The 19,104-nt window shown below is 45.1% G+C and overlaps 4 protein-coding genes across 4 annotated transcripts; 1 reads left to right on the top strand and 3 right to left on the bottom strand.

Moving 5' to 3' along the window:
• Positions 1 to 756: 756 nt before the first annotated feature.
• On the bottom strand, positions 757 to 1,886 carry LOC112884312 (fasciclin-like arabinogalactan protein 11). Its single transcript, XM_025949690.1, has one exon. It carries the CDS (start codon positions 1,702 to 1,704, stop codon positions 925 to 927), a length of 780 nt encoding a protein of 259 aa, XP_025805475.1. The 5' UTR covers positions 1,705 to 1,886; the 3' UTR covers positions 757 to 924.
• A 1,476-nt stretch (positions 1,887 to 3,362) lies between these two features.
• Positions 3,363 to 10,476, bottom strand: LOC112884311 (probable E3 ubiquitin-protein ligase HIP1). The gene is made up of 10 exons (XM_025949689.1): positions 10,324 to 10,476; positions 8,596 to 8,844; positions 8,310 to 8,505; positions 8,147 to 8,197; positions 5,695 to 7,938; positions 4,914 to 5,606; positions 4,235 to 4,692; positions 4,053 to 4,151; positions 3,813 to 3,965; positions 3,363 to 3,715 (listed from the first exon to the last, which is right to left on the bottom strand). Exons 5-10 carry the CDS (start codon positions 5,774 to 5,776, stop codon positions 3,569 to 3,571), a joined length of 1,632 nt encoding a protein of 543 aa, XP_025805474.1. The 5' UTR covers positions 5,777 to 7,938; positions 8,147 to 8,197; positions 8,310 to 8,505; positions 8,596 to 8,844; positions 10,324 to 10,476; the 3' UTR covers positions 3,363 to 3,568.
• A 1,958-nt stretch (positions 10,477 to 12,434) lies between these two features.
• LOC112885125 (tankyrase-1-like) lies at positions 12,435 to 17,715 on the top strand. The gene is made up of 9 exons (XM_025950796.1): positions 12,435 to 12,612; positions 12,755 to 12,934; positions 14,126 to 14,260; positions 14,569 to 14,711; positions 15,729 to 15,851; positions 16,663 to 16,797; positions 16,964 to 17,056; positions 17,206 to 17,379; positions 17,533 to 17,715. The coding sequence occupies exons 1-9, from the start codon at positions 12,435 to 12,437 to the stop codon at positions 17,713 to 17,715; spliced, it is 1,344 nt and encodes a 447-aa protein (XP_025806581.1).
• A 398-nt stretch (positions 17,716 to 18,113) lies between these two features.
• Positions 18,114 to 19,063, bottom strand: LOC112884886 (E3 ubiquitin-protein ligase ATL41-like). Its single transcript, XM_025950509.1, has one exon. It carries the CDS (start codon positions 18,806 to 18,808, stop codon positions 18,278 to 18,280), a length of 531 nt encoding a protein of 176 aa, XP_025806294.1. The 5' UTR covers positions 18,809 to 19,063; the 3' UTR covers positions 18,114 to 18,277.
• Positions 19,064 to 19,104: the final 41 nt, after the last annotated feature.

Here is a 19,104-nt window from a genome sequence, read left to right on the forward strand (position 1 = left end):
GATTTGAAATGGGGGAAGTCACTGTTTGTGTCTCCGTGTTTTATTGTTTTTTTTCCTCAAATAAGAGTATGCAAGAATTCTGTATAGGTTCAATGTGAACATTACTATACATAAAGCTTTAATTTTGAGCAACCCGCCGAAAAATAAATATGGAAGATTTAATTTTCAAGACCTTGTAGTAGCAAATCTTTTGTGTAGCTTTTAGCTTTGGTAGGTTATATAATTTGTGGTTTATATTGTCAATCTAGATACTTGAGGCAGATATATTCACATCTCGAAGATCATGAAATAAAAAATGACAAGTACAAATGAACAATTTAAAGTACAGAATAGAGGAAAGGAATTTATTTGCTTTAACTCAATAAGAATAACCCAATCAAACTAACACTGGAAAAGGCTACATAGGACAGCTTTAAATTGGATTATATTATGGCAAATAGATGTTTTATTTTGAAAAATATCCAAAAGGATCAAATTCAGTATTAAACAACATAAATATCACCAATAAACGGAGGTTAGCAATCATGTCTTCTGATTTTTTTTTAATCTTACTGATTTCTCCCCATAAATTAACTTATTCTTATGTCTTTTTAGATTCACTTTCTAGAAAATCAACTGTTACCTTTTAGGTTGCGAGTCTTGTTGACGATAGATGACTATAAAGTACAACCCCGTGCGTTCATTGTAAAGTCTGGTAAACTAGTAAATTTGATTTGAAAGTAATAATGTTCAAAATAATAAGATAAACAATACAGATGGACACAATATCATGTACAATTTGAAAGTACAACATAAACATTATCGAAGCCAAATACATCCACAATACAAAATGCAAACAAAAGAACTGATGAATTCGAACCACATCTCAGGGAGACTTTCAAAAGAGCAACCACGACAACACCCATGCATGCATTCTTACTGTGGTCACATGGCCCACCACATAGCCGCTGCCACGGCGACCGCCACCCAGGATCCAGCTCCGACGCCCGGGACACCCCGCGCGGCCTCCGACGCCGTCGTCCCCGCCGCGGTGTCCGCCGCCGGCGCATCCGCCGCCGCGTCCGGCGCGGCCTTCTTCTTCTTCTTGCTCTCCGCCGGCGCTGGCGCCGGCGCGGGGGGCAGCGCCGGCCCGTAGAGCGCCCAGGGCAGCAGCACCTTGTTGACCTGGTACACGACGAGCCTGTCCCCGGCGTAGAGCGGCGTGCCGTCGAGTGTGGCGTTGACGACCCCGGTGGAGACGTTGACGTTGGTGCCGTCCGCCGTGATGTTGAGCGGGTACTTGCCGGGGCCGGTGTCCCCGGCCTGCGTCCGCAGCGGGTTGCTGACGGTCTCGAGCTGCGAGGCCGGCATCACCATGGACACGACGTGGAACTGCACCAGCGACGTCTTCTGCTGGTCGGAGAGGGAGTTGAGCGTGCCGACGGGGAGCGCCGTGAAGGCGTTGTCTGGCGGCGCGAACACCGTGAGCCCGCCGCTCGAGGACTTGCCCTTGAGCTGGTTGGTGATCTGCTCCGCCTCCCGCGTCGACTGCAGCAGCTGGAGGAACTTGGTGAACTGCCCGGCCTTGGTCAGGATGGCCGTGATCGTCTTCGGCGCTGCAGGGGCCGGCGCCGGCGCCGAGGCCGCCTGGCCGCGCGCCACCGGGGCGGCGGACAGGACGGCGGCGGCAAGCATCAGAAGCACTGCGAGGTGCGACGCCGCCATGTGTTATTTGTAATTGTATCTGCGTCGCCTGATTATTGCTAGCTACCAGCTTGATGCTTCTGCTGGCTGGATTCTTGATGTGCATACTGCAGCGGAGGCCAAGTGGGTTATATAAGGAAGGAGGCTGCTGAGGAGGGGGAGGGATGGAGACAGATGGTGCGGTGGTACCGTGGTGCCCTATGCAGCCGCCATGGGGGAGACGTCGAGCTGGGAGATGGGCAGATGGCACGTTGATTGGCGGGTGCGCGGTTTGCTTCACGGAGCAGCAACTCCACTGGCGTGTGTTTGTTAAGGGTTGGGATCTCCATCTCCTGTGAGAAATGTAATTAGGTGGCGATGGACGTCGTAAAGACGGCTTAACTAATTAAACCGGGGCACCATGATCGGGTAAAGAGTTGCTGACGATAACAACACAGCTCGCATCGGTGGAGCTTTCCGTCCGAGCTGGAGCTGCGTATGGTGAATCGAGATATGACTGTATGTCTGCACTATGGTTTTAAATCGCCAGCTAAAATGTTTAGCGGCAGGACCGCCGTTACGGTATTTAGTGGGCTATAGCCGGTATTTAGCAGACTATTGCTGATTTTAACGGACTAAATGTCATAGCGGCTGCCCTTTCTACCGGCTACAGCCAACTATAGCGGTAGCTATAGCCAGCTATTTAAAACCTTGATCTGAATTCAGTGAGAGATCCACGGCAAGAGCAATGGAGCCTACAGAGAGAGGAAGATTTCCTGTCACTGTGTGTATGGTGCCTCGCGTACGTGATGATGCTCGCCGTGATCTCGATCACGACGGGACAATTCTCGAGCACGACCTGAGACCGAATCCCCAAAGAACAGAGAAAGACAATGGACGATAAAAATCGGGAGCTAATCCTAAGAATCTTTGGAATTTTCCTTTCAGAGTACTGCTACACGTACACGTCTAATATGACTTTTTTTTTGAAAATATAAGCAGGAGCGCTGCTATGTTATTTGAGGAAGGGAAGAAAGGGAAACCTTATTACAGCATTTAAGTATGACTCAAGATCAGATTGGGTGTGAAATCACCTAGATTTGAAGCTCATATATGCACTGTACAATTTGAATGCATGGTCATTAGTTGTACCCAAAGGGTCGTTATTAAAGCATTACCCTTGTCATAAAGAATTGGTCCAAACCTGTCCTGAATCCAATTCCAAAACGTGCTGAAGAAAATACGTGTGTTGCAACAGCCTGTTTTGTGTCCGGCAGGTTTGTTATTGTAAAAACTTTCCTCTATAGTGACATATAATCAGATAATGAATGATAGAGCTCCCGTCCTGTTTTCTGGGGGAAAAAATACAAGTGCAACGAGACAACAATTTGCGTTTGACATGCGTAGATTCTTCAGAGCTGATAGTTTCTGTCCAGCAAGATGCAGATGCTAACATTGGACCCAACCATCCTGATCAGAAGGGTGGTACATCGTATCCATTGGCAGCTAATAAACTGTCAATCCAGCATGGGACAATTCGAATTCGAGGCAACCAACTTACAAGATCGCACGTATTATCACTGATTTGAACACCGAACCATCCATGGAGGATGGAGCAGAGGCGAAGCTGGCAAGAGAACAACCCCTTAACGGCCACTCCCTCCATCAAGAAGATAGGCTGCACAAGCAACATCAGAATCTCCAGGAACGATACCGGCATGTGATCACTGAACAACACTGCCATCGATTAGCAACTAGCTTGAGGAATAAGATTTACACAGGGCAAGATGTCAGAGTTCGAATTGTGCTCACAAATAATTCCGTTTCGGGACCATCACTTATTTACACAGCCAAAATGGATCAACAGTTGGGCCTGAGCTAGGACGAATGGAGTAGGAGAGATGCTTCATTCAATCCCTCCACTGTCGTCTGCCACAGAAGCTTTGCAGATTGGGCAGACGTTCTTCACCTGCAGCCATTTCTTGATGCAGTCAGCGTGATAGTCATGACCGCATTTCAGCTTCCCCATGGAGTCCTTGAATTTGTATTCCTCCTGCAATGTCCACCAGTTAAGGATTATCAAAATTATTGAAGCCAGCAATTTGTAGGTCTAGTGTGAAACATGCTATTCTACATGGGTATGATCTTACCAGGCAAATCACGCATCTTGTGTTCTCCTTGCCAATGCCATCCTGGGCACGAGCAGAGCTGCAGCATGTTACCTCCATCACACAGCTTGAAATTTTTTCATCAGCCAAACCAGTGCTGACGCTGCCTATACGCTCTTCCAGAGCGAGCAGTTCCTGCATATGACAACATAGAAAGTTACATTCGTGACAGAACATTTTTTATGCTGGTTTGTGATTACATGTATCTAGATTCTTCCTAACCTCGTAACTCATGTCATCAATGTCCAATCTCATGTCCCAGTGAGGATCAGAATCTTCTCTTGATTCATGGATAACTAACTGGTCCAGCATCATAAACCGCTGCACACAGTGCATCTAAATTAGTCATGGCTCTAAATTCATATTATTAGCATAATCATGAATTCATGAGGAAAAACTTCTACCTCAGCTGCTGATCCTCTCAAATTATTTTCCTCAATGATCAACGGATGGAAAGCATGGTAGGCATCCCTCAGCCTTCTACTCCTAGCACTACCACCAGGGCCTAGAGCCACGTGCTCCAGATGTCTTGAAGATGCAGCAGTTTCAGCATGAAATGGCGGTGCACTTGATGTTGCTGCTGAGGTAGCAGGCGGGTAGCTAGGGACAGCAGGTGGATAGCTAGGGATACCAGGCTCATGGGAGACCGCAGCAGAGTTGGAGGAAGTCCCAAATGCTGGGGCGGGATAAGAGCGGATGGTGTTATGAGGAATTACTCGGGGGACATATCCACCATGCACAAAGGCCATGCTATCAGATGAACCAGAAAGTGTTGGGACAGGCGGAACATTTATGTTGGTCCTCTGTGGAGCAGGATAGTATGGTCTCTCTCTAAATGTGATGCTAGAGTTTCCATCAGCCCCTGCAGAGCCATAATAAAGTTAGTGACACATAATAAATTGAAGAAAACTGGTATTCTCTGCAATCCAAATTTCATTTAGAACAGTACTAGACTGAAATTTAACTGAAAAAAGCTATACTGCAATTATGAAACATATAATATTAATGTTAAAGTTTACAGCAAGGAAAGACCTTAACTCTAACATAGAAGCTACAGTTAGAAGAGCAGGGATCAAAATTAACCTGGGGGAACAAGTCTTGGAGGTACAGAAAAAGGAGCTCTATCTTGTGGCACTGCTGTACTCAGAGAAGGACCAATTGCATTACCATGGTGTGGTGGCCCATGAGTGCTGCTTGATGAGCAAGCTACACCTGGACTGTGTCCCAAATGGATAGAATTGTGATCATGTCGCCCTCTTACGTTCCTCTGAGATCCTCCATGATTACCAAAGCGATGATCACTCCAATAGCTTGAACCCATATTTGAGGGTATTCGAGGAGGGCAGGGTTCAGGAACAGGAACAGGATTTGGAGGCATGTACCGAGGGAATTGAGGATTAGACGAACTAGAAGCATAACAGCTCCCAACACTGGATCCATCCATTGGATGAATAATTGGGTTTCTCCGCTTCTGTGCAACCCTTCTGTCATCAATATGGGAACTTGGAGCGAAGCTATCCTCAGATCTATGTGGATAACTCAAAGCAGGCAGATGTTGAGTATTATGTGGTGCATAGATGCTACTGGAGCTTCCAGCATGGGGATAGCCAGCATAGGGTGCAAGCATGGTTCCAGGGGCTTCAATAGGCTGGGTATGAGGTTGGCCAATGTGACTTGAGGATGGAAGGTCATTTGATCTTATTGCTGCTCCCCCATAACCTGGTGATAGAGGTCCATTTACTGCATCACTTCTAGGATGCATAAATAACTTTGGACCTGACATAACAGGGTGTAAGTAAATAATTTAACGATAGTGGAGATGTATAATAAGTAATAAGGTGGTATACTGGTGAAGTCCATATACCAAAAGGTGGTGGTTCATTCTGGAACCGGTTCATATGATCCATCCTGGACATATGTGTGTTGTTATTATGATGTCCCGCCATAGTACATGAACAGTAAGATTAGATTTTCTTTAACCTGGAAAATTATAAAGGCTCAGTATTAGTATTCAAGCAAAATAAATTGAAGCTTCAAACAGAGGCGTAGCTGTTAATAAAAAGAAAAGGAAAATATACATAGAGTCACAAATGCTTAGGCTTCTGGAATAAATTAAGGATAATTCAAACCTTGGAACCACAAGATGTGATATTACAGTCACACATGTTAGATGCCCAAAGTCCAATAGTTCCATCATATCCAGTGTCTTATTTAACTTTAGCAAAACACTCACAACACAAATGAAGTTCCCATCATATCCAAGAAGACTATGCAAACATTTGAACATCGTGCTGATGTAATTAAGAAGCCAAACACAAAGCATTTTGACTAAAGTATATGGTTTACAGAAATAAACTAGAGATGGCAATATCATTGTATACTTGCATAAAGGTGGAAACCCGAGATTTGCCCAATACAAGTAGCAGATTTTTTTTTTCCTACAGCTTTAGGAAATGTAAATGTAAGTTGAAGAGAAAAACTGTATATGGCATATCATTATCATCTCAAGTTACCTAAAATATATACTTCAGCTAAGTCACACTATGTAAATTTTACCTTTCATAAAGGTTTGTTTCCATTCAAATAATGGAAGTCGAAAGAAACTGAAAGGTCAATAAAAAATGCCGCATAGTTTTATCTCAAACATTAGAAAAAACACTAGATAAGCAGCTATACGATTTATGGATATTTGGATCAAAGATAATATTGCAATGGTTCAGTATGAAGTATGAAAATCCTAATACCTAACCTACAAAGACACTAGCTCACAGCATTTGTTAAGCAAAGCAGTACAAACATACACCAGGACTCTGATCAACATCAAGCGAATGGACCAATCTTAAATGGCAAAACCATACAGAAAGCATCTGTACAAATGGTAATACAGCAGCAGTCAAAGAAGTTCAAACAATGTACAACTAAATTATATGGCAGCACTTCTGAAACAGTACACTTCATATTACATTCTATTAAGCATAAACAGATCTGCCAGAATCTTCTATCTTTACATGGCATGAAAAAAGCCCATCTGAATGAGCTAAGTCACAGGGAGAGAAATTTATTAATTATACAAAATTCTGTAAAATGGGAAGGAAAATGGATATGTAAGGCAGAAAGTATAGTGCTAGCTATCAGCTCCAGAAGCCCCAGGGAATATGAAGACAGGTAGACATTGCATTAACATGTCAGGTACAAACATGCCCATGTAAATAAACACCAGAGGCACAAGATTGCTAAGGTTCTGCCTTGAAATTGTGGTACCCTTTTGTTCTGCTTAGGATAAATGCATCTTGTTTCCAACACCATCAATTGACCTATTTCAACTAGCCTCCTTTTCCGTTCAATGACAATGGCATTCTCCCAGTGATCCAAAGAAACTGGTACTTCATGGGCCCAGCTACCATTGCTGCAACCAGTTCTACGTGATAAGCTGATTTTTACTTGGGAAAGGATCTTCAGATCAACTAATTATATATGAAACAACCTTTTAAAGTTCTTTTCCAAAATTTACACCAATCTATCCGTAAGTCTATCACCCAAATCAGGACTACTGGGTGATCATGCTGCTCTGGCCAATACTTCCACGGATAACGATATCCCTCTCCAGCTCTAAGTTAACAGAGGGCCATCAGACTACGCTTCTCGCCTTTATACTTGATCAATGTATTTCACCATACAAAGCAACCAATGGGCTAAAGTTCTAGGTGGTAGGTGCTAAGAGTGGCACTAGTCCACCCTTTCCAGTCCTCAGAATGATATGAAGTTAGCAGCAACAGCTCTTCCAAAAATCACATTAGAGGACCCCTCTTCTGCAGTTAAAAAAGCTGTTACAATCTTGTAATAGTAGTCGCCATCTCTCACGCTAAGGGCAACACAAGTCCAACAGTGATGTTGAACATATGCTCTTACTGAGGACAAGGTCCTCATAAGGCCTAGACCAACTGGATCACTCCCATTTGCCGCAGCAGCACTTAACACTGCAAAAAACTAATCAAGGAGTCCAAAATTTTGCCCATTTGTTTGACCTTTAATGAGAGCTTGATTTTGGTCAATCAAGATGTCAAACAAGAAAAGGAACTCCATTTTTTTTGCAGCGTTCAACTAGTACCTGCAATGTCATTAGTAGCACAATTCAAATTATCAAATTAATAATACACTATTAGTACCTGAAAAGACTGAAAGCTAGATAACTCTGCAGATGAAGCACATTTTCCTTGGTTCAAGAAATTTTTTTTTTTGAACAATCTTGGTTCAAGATTTATTTGGACCATGGAAGAGCAACAAACTGGAGGAGCTAGAGAGAAGAAAATGCTCACATCAGGCATGGACTCCAGGGGGAGAAAGAAAAGTATGAATGTGTATCTGTCCTGAATAAAAGAGTGAATGTGGTTCAAAGTGAATTAAGATTCTCACCAGGTCTTGATAACTTACTCACCAGCACAAATATGCAACTACAATATTCTGAAACTATTCACTAACCTGAGTACCTGACCATCATATAAATCGTTGAAACGACAGTTCCTCACCCAATCTAAAGCCCGGATATGCCCCAAATTGAAGTCAAACAAATAACAGAATCAATTTGTGTCCCCCAAAGATTGAACTCCAACTCTAATAAGCCTTATATATCTGCTTTCAAGAAGGTGGGCTATTGTGGAGGCCAGATCTCACTAACCTGCATTCCCATAAGAGAGATAGGTTTTTGTGCCATTTCTGACAAATAGAACTGTATACATATAGTCTTATAAATACCAATAAAGAATACCTGAAGATGCAGAAGACATGTTGGTGCTAGTAACTTCGAATTTCATGCATACCATCAAAGCAAAGGACAACAGTGTTGTACCTTTAACAGATTCAACACTTCCGCTTCTAACGAAAAACTGACTGCAGAACTTATATGTTCTTTGTCCGATGGAACTTATAGAGTTCCAACATGGATTGAACCATCAAAGGGTGCCTTCAATAATTTAATGGCTGTAGAAGAGTCACAGGAAGAAGGTACATTCGAAGTCTGAGACATAGCACGAGTCATACATATGATTTTTATCTTGTGATCAAATATATATTAAGAGATGCATCAACTATATTCCTAATGCATAGCTTAACAATTATGTGTACTCCTGTTGTTTATGCTTACACGTACAAGAAACTGTGACCAAAATATTGACGTAATTGTAAATCCTCACCACAGATAGATAAGTGGAGACACACGACGTTCAGATTTAGAGTAAATATATTTGCTGGCTTCTGTTACCAAAGATGCCTTGCTAATAAACAGGAAGGCACATGCAGAAAAGAATTTCAAAACTATAAGCTACAGAGGTCAAAAGCATCGCTCATGAATGTGCTTCAAGGTTGACTGGAAGTAAATATGGAAACACTTTCACTGGTATGTCAAATATGTGTGGAGTTCCTAAACATAAGAGTAGGTAAAACTGGGACAGGGAAACTAATTCCTCAAAGAGCTAGACGCCAATTAGTCATCCACACAGTCAGACAGCTTCAATTGGAAAGATACATGTATAAGCTGAACCATAGTGACATAAGTGGAGAATGGTCAATTCAACAGAAGGGTTATAAAAGAAGCAATGGGTCAAAACAGATTGATAGCAAGGAGATAGCTGAGACATAGTGATGCAAATATCGCCTGACAATAAGGATCGTTCGGTATCAACCCAGTATGGCCATTTGACAAAACAAGCTTCAGAACTGAGATGGGCAGTGATCAGGTGCATTCCCCATTTGCCGATACTGTGTTTCCATCCTAAATGACATGACCTCAAGAGATCAGTCTAATCACAGACCAACCATACCAAGTCAACCCAGTTCTATGTGTAGAAGCTTAAGCTAATGATGGTTTTCTTTTTACGGGAAATAGTGATGGATTTGGGGAACTACCAATTCACCACAAAACTACAAAAGTATAGGAGGCACAACGGTGGGATTTGAATTATTTCAGAAAACACCAGTAGGATTAGATGATAGAGAGGAAGCAAACAGCTAGAATACAGAACGATCAATGAGCAATCAACTAAGATTGCAGCACAACTTTCATCTCGAACCATTGCAGACAGTGGAAACTGGAGTTGGGACTGAATTTTTTTAAAAAAAATGTGAAGGGACCACTGCGGTTTAGGAGATCCGGGGCACTCCCACAGCAACCACTACGCTTCCCGCGCAGAATCGATGCACCGTGCCGCTCAAATCGTACTAATCCAGGTAAATAAGACGGCGCCGAGAGATCAGCGACCCCAAATCCCCCATTACAGTTACTTTGACCGCGACGCAGCAGCGAGGGAACCCCCGACCTCGCGCCCCGACCCTCAAATTCCTCCTAAATCCACGAGCATCAACCCACCCGCGAGGGTGGACTCCACCCTCGGAAAACCCCCCGATCAAACCGCACAGTGCCCCCCTACCAGATCGAATGCACACGAGTACCCCGAGGATTAAGCGGGGGTTTGGGGGAGACCGAATCGGAGGGGTATACCTTCGCGGACGGCCGATCGGCGGGTCGAATCGGCGCGGCGGCGCCTCCCTCCCGGCAGGGCGAGAGGGCTCCCCCCGGGCCTTCTTCTCTCGAGCACGCAACCGCCCTGTTGCCTTCTCCAGAGAGCGGAGGAATTGTTCCTGTTGCTGTGGCTTCTTCCGGGGGGAAAGGGGTCGGGGGAGGCGGGGCTATTTATAAGTCGGAGCGGGAGGTGCGGAGGTGGGGACGCCGGGAGAAAGGGACCGGGCCCACGGATCTGTGGCACGTGGGTGCATTTTGGGTGGCCTTCGGAGAGATTAGGCGGCGGGCGCTGCGTCTCTGAGGTCCGGCGCGGCGGGCCCGCGTGTCAGGGTGGCACGGGTGGGGCCGCGAGCTGGCTCGGCCACGGGCGGACCAGTGGGTGGGTCATGGGTGGAAACCGTGCCGCAACGGACACGGCCGAACGTGGCCTCGGCAGACGGCGGCGGCCCCGGTGAACGGATGACCACGGCGGCACGTCCCCTCGTGTCCTGGTTCAGTGGCGTTCACGTTTTTCACTCGTGATCAAGTCATGAAGGTTGTCCCACTGCGTTGCTGCGATCGCATGCCGTGGTGTATCCGGTAGACTACTGGTAGGGATCCCAATCTTCCATGAGCAAGGTACTCATAGTATATTTTACTTTTCTAAAATGACAACTTGACCGAAGAAGTTAAAATACATCATATATACAATCCTATCTTAAATTATAATATAATGCAATGTTACATGTGGACACAATAACTTTCCTCCATCCTAAAATTTGAGGAAATCATGCATTTAACTCGAGCAAATACGTTTGTGGCAATTCTCCTTTCTTTTCGGGTTATCTCATCACAGAACTTGGGAGTGTCTAAAACTTAGAGAAAGGGAGAGAAAATAACCAAACTATGCCTAATGAAACACCTTGGAAGCATTTGAGAGATTAGTAAGCACACATAGGTGACAAATATAGGTGACAAAGAAGCTATTGTCCCTATTAACTTGGTGCGAAGAAAGTACTTGATTCTAAACAGTTATTGATGTGTTTTGTGACATTTCAATAAAATATCCTTTTCTATCTATTTCCTATGTGGGATGTGTCCTTTTTCAGCCTATGGTGCTCGCAACCTCTTCTCACAAAATAGGATAATTTCTCTTGATTTACTATATATGGTCGTAAATAATTTGCAAAAAACAAATTTGGAATCTAGATATCTGTTATATGGTGTGAGGTGTTGTTGAACTCATGGATTGCTCTAAATGTTTTTCTTCTCCCATAAGGATAAATAACGTAAAACCACCATAAAGTGAGAAAATGTAGCGGAACATTCGTACGATCGCCCGATGCCACATGTTATTTCTTTCGAGCCGCCACATCGAATCACCCTCGGTCCCTAGCTAGTAGCAGCGAGAGTTTGTATCCGGCTGCTGATAGCGGGTGCGGTGATCCTTCCACTATCTCTACAAACTATGGTCATTGTTTGGATCTTTGATACTCCCTCCGTTCCAAAATTGGAACGGATGTTATTTTAGCAAATCTAGATATATATATTTTGCTATATATCTAAACAAAGCGTATATCTAGATGTATTGTAAAATCTATATAGATTTGCTAAAACGACCTACAAGTTGGATTGAGTTAAACAAGTTTTTTTGATGATCTTCAGATAAAAACAGTAGTATCGTTAGCATGAGTTGTGAGAAATTTTTTTTTGTTTTGGGCTCCTAGTTCGTGTTTGGGTGGGCGAAGAGAATCCGTGTTCGGTTTTTTCAGCTCCCGCCACGTTTCTGGCCCCTCCTATTCCTCACCTTCATCGCCACTAAACAGAACAAGAGTGCAACTTGAGGCCTAGTACATGGTCAGATCAAATTCCTGGTTTTACGGGCCGTTTTTTAATTACTCGATTGTTGGAGTTCCCGCTAAACCGAGATTTATGGAAACTGATTTTTGACAAAACGGAGCATTCCCGCTCCTTGGCTCATCGCCTCGATTCTAGGCAGCCATTGGACGCCTAACCTTATATAACACGATCATGTATCAGTGGGAAACAATCTACGTGCATTCCTTCCTCCTTCGACGCGCCGCTTGGTACTCTCCTGGAGCTCGCTCGCCATGGCCTCACCCGCCGCCACCTCCGACGACCTCTCCACCTTGGGGAAGTCCTCCCTACGCCCGCAGCTGGACCTCCAGCCGCCGCAAGTACTACCAGAGAACTCCGGCAGCAGCGTCGATCGGGCGGTGGCGGATCTCCTCGCCGCGGCGTTCGGCGGCGACATCCCCCGCGCGAGGAGTGAGTAATCGCAACGCCTTCCGATCCATTTCTAGTTTGTGCGGATGTCGCGCGAGTGTTATAGTTTGACGGATCGACCATCTGATGCTGCTCTTTTCTTCTTCTTCCCCGCGGTGGTGGGGTGGTTGGTTTCGGATCGCAGAGTCGGCGAAGAAGCTGGCCAAGGCCGGGAAGGGCGTGGACGAGGCGGTGGCGGCCGTCAGCGACCCGGAGAGCAAGCGCCACGGGCCGCTCCACCTGGGCGCCGCGGCGGGGAAGGTGGATATGTGCAAGCTGCTGATCGAGGATTTCCAAGCCAACGTCGACGCCACCGACGTCGAAGGTAATTTAATTTGATCTGTCGGATGGATCCGGTGAAATCAGTTGTGCGATAGTCTCGTTCCGAGAGTTCGTTGTTGGGTGCTTGGTAGCTTGTCTGGAATGGATTCGTTGCGAGAAGCCACCGCTGTCATGGCTAGCTGGGGATCATGGATCAAGCGCCGAGGCCGGTGGTGAAGTTGTAGTTTGATGGAGGCGCACACCGGTAGAGGCGGTGCGGAATGGCCGGGGACTCTGGGAGAAGCCGAGAAGGTGATGCCGCGCCGCTGCTCCGGCGGCAGGAGGAGGAATACAAGGCGACTTTTGAACAAGATCGGCTGCTTTGCTTGTCGTGTGTTGAAGGCCCAAATGCAGGGGTAGGTTAGCAGCCCAATGGCCCATTCCCATTCCAGATTCGATCCAGGCACGGCCAGCCCAAGCCCACATGTGGTCCAGTATCGCCTCTGCGTCGAGGAGGTGGCGGTGGCGGCAGCCAGGCGGCGGCGGCGCGGCGCAGCCGGGCGAGCCGGTAGTCGAACGGCGGCAAGTCGGCGATAGATGTGGGATGGCAAGATGCGGAGCCGATTTTTCATTTTGGTTTGCGAATTTCGAGCTGTGAGTTTGTGTCTAATACCTTGTGATTTTTAACAATGGCATATTTGATGATGAATGCCACCACTGCAACCCAATTTCCACCGATCCTAGAAACTGGTCAGCTCTACTGACGGCTCATGTGAGGCAGTAGCATATATTGTTTCTTAATCGGTTGCAGAAAGTTGATTCCTGTGAAATGTTTGTCGAGTCATTGAGCAGCTAAGCAGCACTCTCTCCGTGCATAAAAGAATGCAACCCTCCTTCCTGAACGGTCAAATAATTTCAAATTTAATCAAATTTATATAAAATAATCGTATAATATATTTTTATATTAAATTTATTTAGAGATATAGATGTTAGTAGTTTTTTTATGAATTTGATCAAATTTAAAATTGTTTGACTCCTTGAATGCGAGGGTTGCATTCTTTGTGGATGGAGGGATCTAGGTGAAAGTTTCCACTTAAATTTTGAATGTATGACATGGTTCATCTACACTACATCCTTGTACATGTTCTGATATGCTTTTGGTAGGTGGATTCATGATCATATATCATTTCGTTAGTTAAGAGGTTAGAACTATTCTTATTTCTTATGAAGTGCTTGCCATTCATTCTTTTGTTAGGTGCGACGCCCCTAGTTTTTGCAGTACAAGGTACAGGATCTACAGCTGTTGTGAGCCTTCTTCTCAGTCATGGAGCTGATGCAAACAAAGCAGACAATGGTGGAATTTCTCCGCTCCATATTGCAGCAGAACGAGGTTCTCTATTCCCTTGCATGAATGTGTTCCGGACTTCTTTGCCTGTTTGCTGAATTCAGTTTGACTTATCCCGCCAAATCCATATTCTTGTCATTCAAATATGATCATTTGTCTCCGCATTTTTTTTGGTGGACAAATGAGGTGATATGAATTCTTTAACTAGTGTGGTACACTCAGCTTGTTTGTGCATATAGATATGCTTTACCGATTAATTCTTAAATAATTGAGCTTAGTGATGTTGAGTTACAGAACCCATTTTTTAATATACCCTAGATGTTGTCGCAACCATTTTCATGTGTTATATCCAGGATTCTATGAAGTAGCAGAGTTGCTACTGTCCAAAGGAGCTGATGTTGATCCCATCTGTGAGAATGGTGGAGCGCCAGTACACATTGCTGCCAAAATGGGGCATGCAAAAGTGTTGAAGTTATTGTTGCAGAATAAAGCAGATGTAATTATTCCTTTCCTTTCGCATTCTTAGTTGTCTTTTTTTCTTCAATATGTATGTATTAGAGTTCAGACTTGTATATGCCTGGTAATCTTTGTCTTTGCCTACTCTTATCTTGAGGGTCCTTCCAAGTCCTGACACTGGAAATTTAGTGTATTAGGTCCAACCATGTATTTTTGCCAGCTTTACTTGCTTTGAGCGGATCAACTTGGTGTTTTTGCCACCTCCATTTCATTGCTTTTGTCAAATAATATCGTTATCTGGCTATTTGGCTCTTACCCACAATGTATCAGTTTATGGATGCCTTTGCGCCAGATTACAGTATTGTAAGTTGTGTTTTTTCTTGAACAAAACTATTGTTCTTGCTTAATATACTTGCTGCCATGGACAGTTTGTATGTGACTTTTCAGCATGCATGAGAGATTGGTGACAATAATGGCTAAATACCTTGAACTGTCCTGATTTTCCTGCTACATTCTTGGAGCCCTCGTTTGACCTATGCAGAGGAAACAATTACATGTTGGGAGCTTAATTGATAAATGCTAGATTTTTTTCATCTGAAAAATGTGTATTGGCTTGTCCAATTATGTATCCGGAAAAGGAGATGGTATTTCATTATGGGTTCCCAAAGACCAAATTACATACTTCTCATTGTTTATAATATAATTTTAAAGGAAAATTGAACAAAATAATCAATTACTGATTTTTACTTCTACTAACAATTGCTTGTTGCACTAAATATTTTTTTATCTACCATAATTGTATTATTTCCTTTTTCCCAGAGTGAAAGACTTTCGACTTCATTATTTAATACACCATTGGTGGCGTCACTCTTTGGCTCTTCAGTGGAGTGCTTGGAAGTACTTATTGAGGTGCCGTGCTTATTCCTTTAGATCCACCATGCAACCCCGAGAGTTTTAGCCCTTGGAGCAGAACAAGTTTGATAAGACGAGCATAAATTTCTTCACGTTTTCGGAAAGCTGTCTCCAACACCTTGTGTGTACATATTCCGTTCTGCAGGCTGGTGTTGATGTCAATGATGGTAGTCCTGTAACTCCACTAACATTAGCTGCTGATAAAGGCTTAACGGAGTTCATCAATTGTCTGCTGGAAGCTGGTGCTGATGCAAATATTCCTAATGAAGTGAGTTTTATCCTGATATTTAGGCTATTAGTTGTTGCTGTTGTTTAACTTCTGGATTTCTGTCTATTATAACGTTGGTCAGTTTATTGTAGCTTGGCAAGATTATATACTTTTTCTGTACTGTATTAAAAACCTTTCTTGGTTATGCAAGTACATTTACGTTAATTAACAAAGATTATTAGTTGATGAATAATGTTGACACATGAACTTTATATTTGTGGTTTTCTAGTCAATTGCATGTTTAATGCCTTATATCTGTTGACTTTTGTGTACATGGAACTGTTATGGACTCAATTTATTAAGTGGATTTCTTGAGCAATTATGGCAATATGGCCACCAACAAGATAAGTTTTATGATGTCGTAGTTGTCTCAAAAGAATGTTCTATGTTTTGCAAATATTGAAGTGGACATGGTCCTTTTGACACGGGAAAGAAAAGAACAAAGAACGAAAGGGATCATTCTAAATGCTCTGCACCTGTTCTTTCTTTCACATGGTCTCTAACCCTTCACCGTTAGAATGGCATTCTAATGTGACCGCTTTAATTCTTTCTTTATACAATGACATGTTCTCCTAGGGACAAAGAGTTTTACATTTGCACACCCTCGCTACCATATTCTACTATACACTAGTGCAGTAGTGGATTGCCCCATCGTCTATAATTCCTTTCACTCCTTTTTTTAAGTGGCATGCCTAGTGCAGAACTTTTTTTTCCACGTTACTGATTGTTCAACAAATGGCCTAGTTTTGATATGGCTCTGGCTGTCCAATGTTTATTTCTTAAACTTACTCTTGTTGTGGATGCTTAACAGAATGGTACAATGCCCATAGAAATTGCGGCACTGAAAGGATGGGAGGAATGCGTTAAGCTCCTTTTCCCTGTCACAACCCCTTTGCTTGAATATGCAGACTGGAGCACTGATGGAATAATTCAGCATGGGAAAACTGTGAGTGTCAGTGTGCCACATCTAGCCTTGTTATATAGTTTTTTTCTTTCTACTGAATCACAATTGGATTGATGTTGGTAGCTGAGATATGTCCTTTGGAAGATTATGTTGTCATTTCCATGCATTATGGATTCTGTATTAACTTCCACTTGTGCATATGATTTAGGTACGCCTGCGCCAAGCATATAAGATTAAAGCAGAAGGGGATGCTGCATTTCGGAAGAAGGATTATCTCCTCGCATCGTCTCGCTATACTCTAGCAAGTTCTTGCACATCTCATTCGATTCAACCCGCACGTCCATTTGTCGGTATCAATAGGCAAAAGCACATACCTGCCTAAACAGCTTTTAAGACGAGATGTTGTCAAAGAAACGCCGAACTAAACTTCATCCCTGGCATGAGCTTCAGGCACTGGAAATGGACCCCGATGATTCCACCATGTACGCAAAGAGGAGCCTCTGCTTCCAGCGCATGGACGACAAAGAGAGTGCCATGGCTGACGCTAAGGCCTACAGAGACATGCGACAGGACCTGCAGGAACCTTACTCCGAGGAGGAAGGAGCTGCTCTGAAGCTGGTTGAGGTGAGCTGTGTTGTGTTATACAGTGTGTGTTACTCTGTTTGACGTGCATTCTCTCTCTCCGATTCTCTTTTGTTTTCGAAACACACAGTACGGATTCTGTCTGATTCCTTGGTTTGGTTGTGCTCACGTTTCCGTCTGTCCGTTTGTCCTTAGGAGTACTGCAGGGGAATCGAAGCGCTCATGTCTGGCCTCAACTTGGGCCCTGAAAGCGGCCCGGCTGACAAGGGTTCTAGCACTAAAGCAGCAGCAGTAGCCGCAGCTGGGCCACCGGTACGTAGGTCTACCCGACAGAGGAAGCCCAACACGCGCTTCAGTGGGCCTGAATGGGCTACCTGAGCCTTGCGTCTGGGCCCCAAGTGGCGCCGGATTTTCCCTGGAAAGCCGCGAAAGCTGCTGCAGATGCGTATTGCGTACCATACACTAGTTACCTTGCTACTATATATACAAACCTTCCTTGTCATCAACATAAGACGATGTTTTGTTAGTGTTAATGGCATTCGATGTACTGAATGGGCAACGTGACTTGTTGCTAAATATCTTTGTTTGGCTCTGCATTCTGTGCTCCATAACTTATTTGCCGTGTTTCACTGTCGTTGCCGTGCGTTGCAGTTTGGTCATGGAGAAGGTCATGTCCAGAAAGAAAACTGCAGGTGCCGTGCAAAGTAGCACTGCATCCAGTCGGCATAAGCCTAAAAAGTTTTCAGGCCCTTGTCGATCGCACAAATATCCAGTCATGGCGTCCAAACTACATCTTGATATTATTATCTTAGCAAAGATAAGAAACAAGAGCCAGTACATTGGAAGAATAATACACATCAAGATACACTATCACACTTTTACCATGTAACCACTAACCATCAAACCACTTTTACCATGCAAGTTACTAACACTCGGCGCCTCAGCTGGGATCTACCTCACCGGGTCCGGGTGCCACGTCTGCGGCCGGAGCCGCCGCCGCCGTCCGGCATACCGGGCACGTCGAGCTCACCCCAAGCCACGTGTCGATGCACTCCACGTGGAACACGTGGCGGCATGCCGGGAGCAGCCTCCCCAGCTCCCCGTCCTCCAACTCCCCGAGGCACACCGCGCACTGCCCGTCGTGCTCCGCTGCCGCGGCGACGCCGCCCTCCTCCCCCACCTTGGACGGTTCCCACATGAACACCGGCAGCGCGCGCAGCGCCTTGGCGTCCAGCCCGGCGGCGCCCTGGCCGCACGCACCTTCGCTGACGACCTCCAGCTCGTAGCCGTCCGGCGGGGGGCGCCGCAGCACGAGCACGCGGGGGTTGCCCTCCGCGAGGGCGGCGCGCCGCTGCAGGAGGCACCGCGCGTAGAGGTGGAGCGCGGCGACGAAGGCGACCGCCGCCGAGAGAGCGGCCACCGCGGCCAGCAGGACGTTGACGTCGTAGCGAGCAAGCGACGGCAACGACATGGCCGGCGCAGGCGGTGAGATCTCCGGCTTCAATCACGCACACATGACGCCGGTCCGGTGACGAGGCCAGCGACGACCGGGTCTATATATTTGCAAGCGACAAGGGACAAGTGAGCGTGTTCATGGATGCCGCATGGAATCGAGGGAAGTTTTGGCGCTCTGCTGAAGGCCATGCCGTCATTTGAGCAGAGTTTCTGGAGCAAGAAAACTGCCTGACCTTGTGTCCTCACATGGGCACAGGAGGGACATGACAGTTCAGAGTTTGGCAGGTCGTGCCCAAGTCTGACAGCATCACA

This window comes from Panicum hallii, chromosome 3, assembly GCF_002211085.1.
Source record: "Panicum hallii strain FIL2 chromosome 3, PHallii_v3.1, whole genome shotgun sequence".
Taxonomy (NCBI): Eukaryota; Viridiplantae; Streptophyta; class Magnoliopsida; order Poales; family Poaceae; genus Panicum; species Panicum hallii.

What these genes read in the sequence shown, in the direction of transcription:
- LOC112884311 (XM_025949689.1), bottom strand. Translation starts at nt 5,776, where the DNA reads ATGGCGGGACATCATAATAACAACACACATATGTCCAGGATGGATCAT. An exon ending in TTGATGACATGAGTTACGAG is followed by an intron (nt 3,966 to 4,052) that starts GTTAGGAAGAAT and finishes TGTCATATGCAG; the next exon opens with GAACTGCTCGCTCTGGAAGA. An exon ending in CAAGATGCGTGATTTGCCTG is followed by an intron (nt 3,716 to 3,812) that starts GTAAGATCATAC and finishes TGGACATTGCAG; the next exon opens with GAGGAATACAAATTCAAGGA.
- LOC112885125 (XM_025950796.1), top strand. Translation starts at nt 12,435, where the DNA reads ATGGCCTCACCCGCCGCCACCTCCGACGACCTCTCCACCTTGGGGAAG. An exon ending in ATGCAAATATTCCTAATGAA is followed by an intron (nt 15,852 to 16,662) that starts GTGAGTTTTATC and finishes GATGCTTAACAG; the next exon opens with AATGGTACAATGCCCATAGA. An exon ending in TAATTCAGCATGGGAAAACT is followed by an intron (nt 16,798 to 16,963) that starts GTGAGTGTCAGT and finishes CATATGATTTAG; the next exon opens with GTACGCCTGCGCCAAGCATA.
- LOC112884886 (XM_025950509.1), bottom strand. Translation starts at nt 18,808, where the DNA reads ATGTCGTTGCCGTCGCTTGCTCGCTACGACGTCAACGTCCTGCTGGCC.
- LOC112884312 (XM_025949690.1), bottom strand. Translation starts at nt 1,704, where the DNA reads ATGGCGGCGTCGCACCTCGCAGTGCTTCTGATGCTTGCCGCCGCCGTC.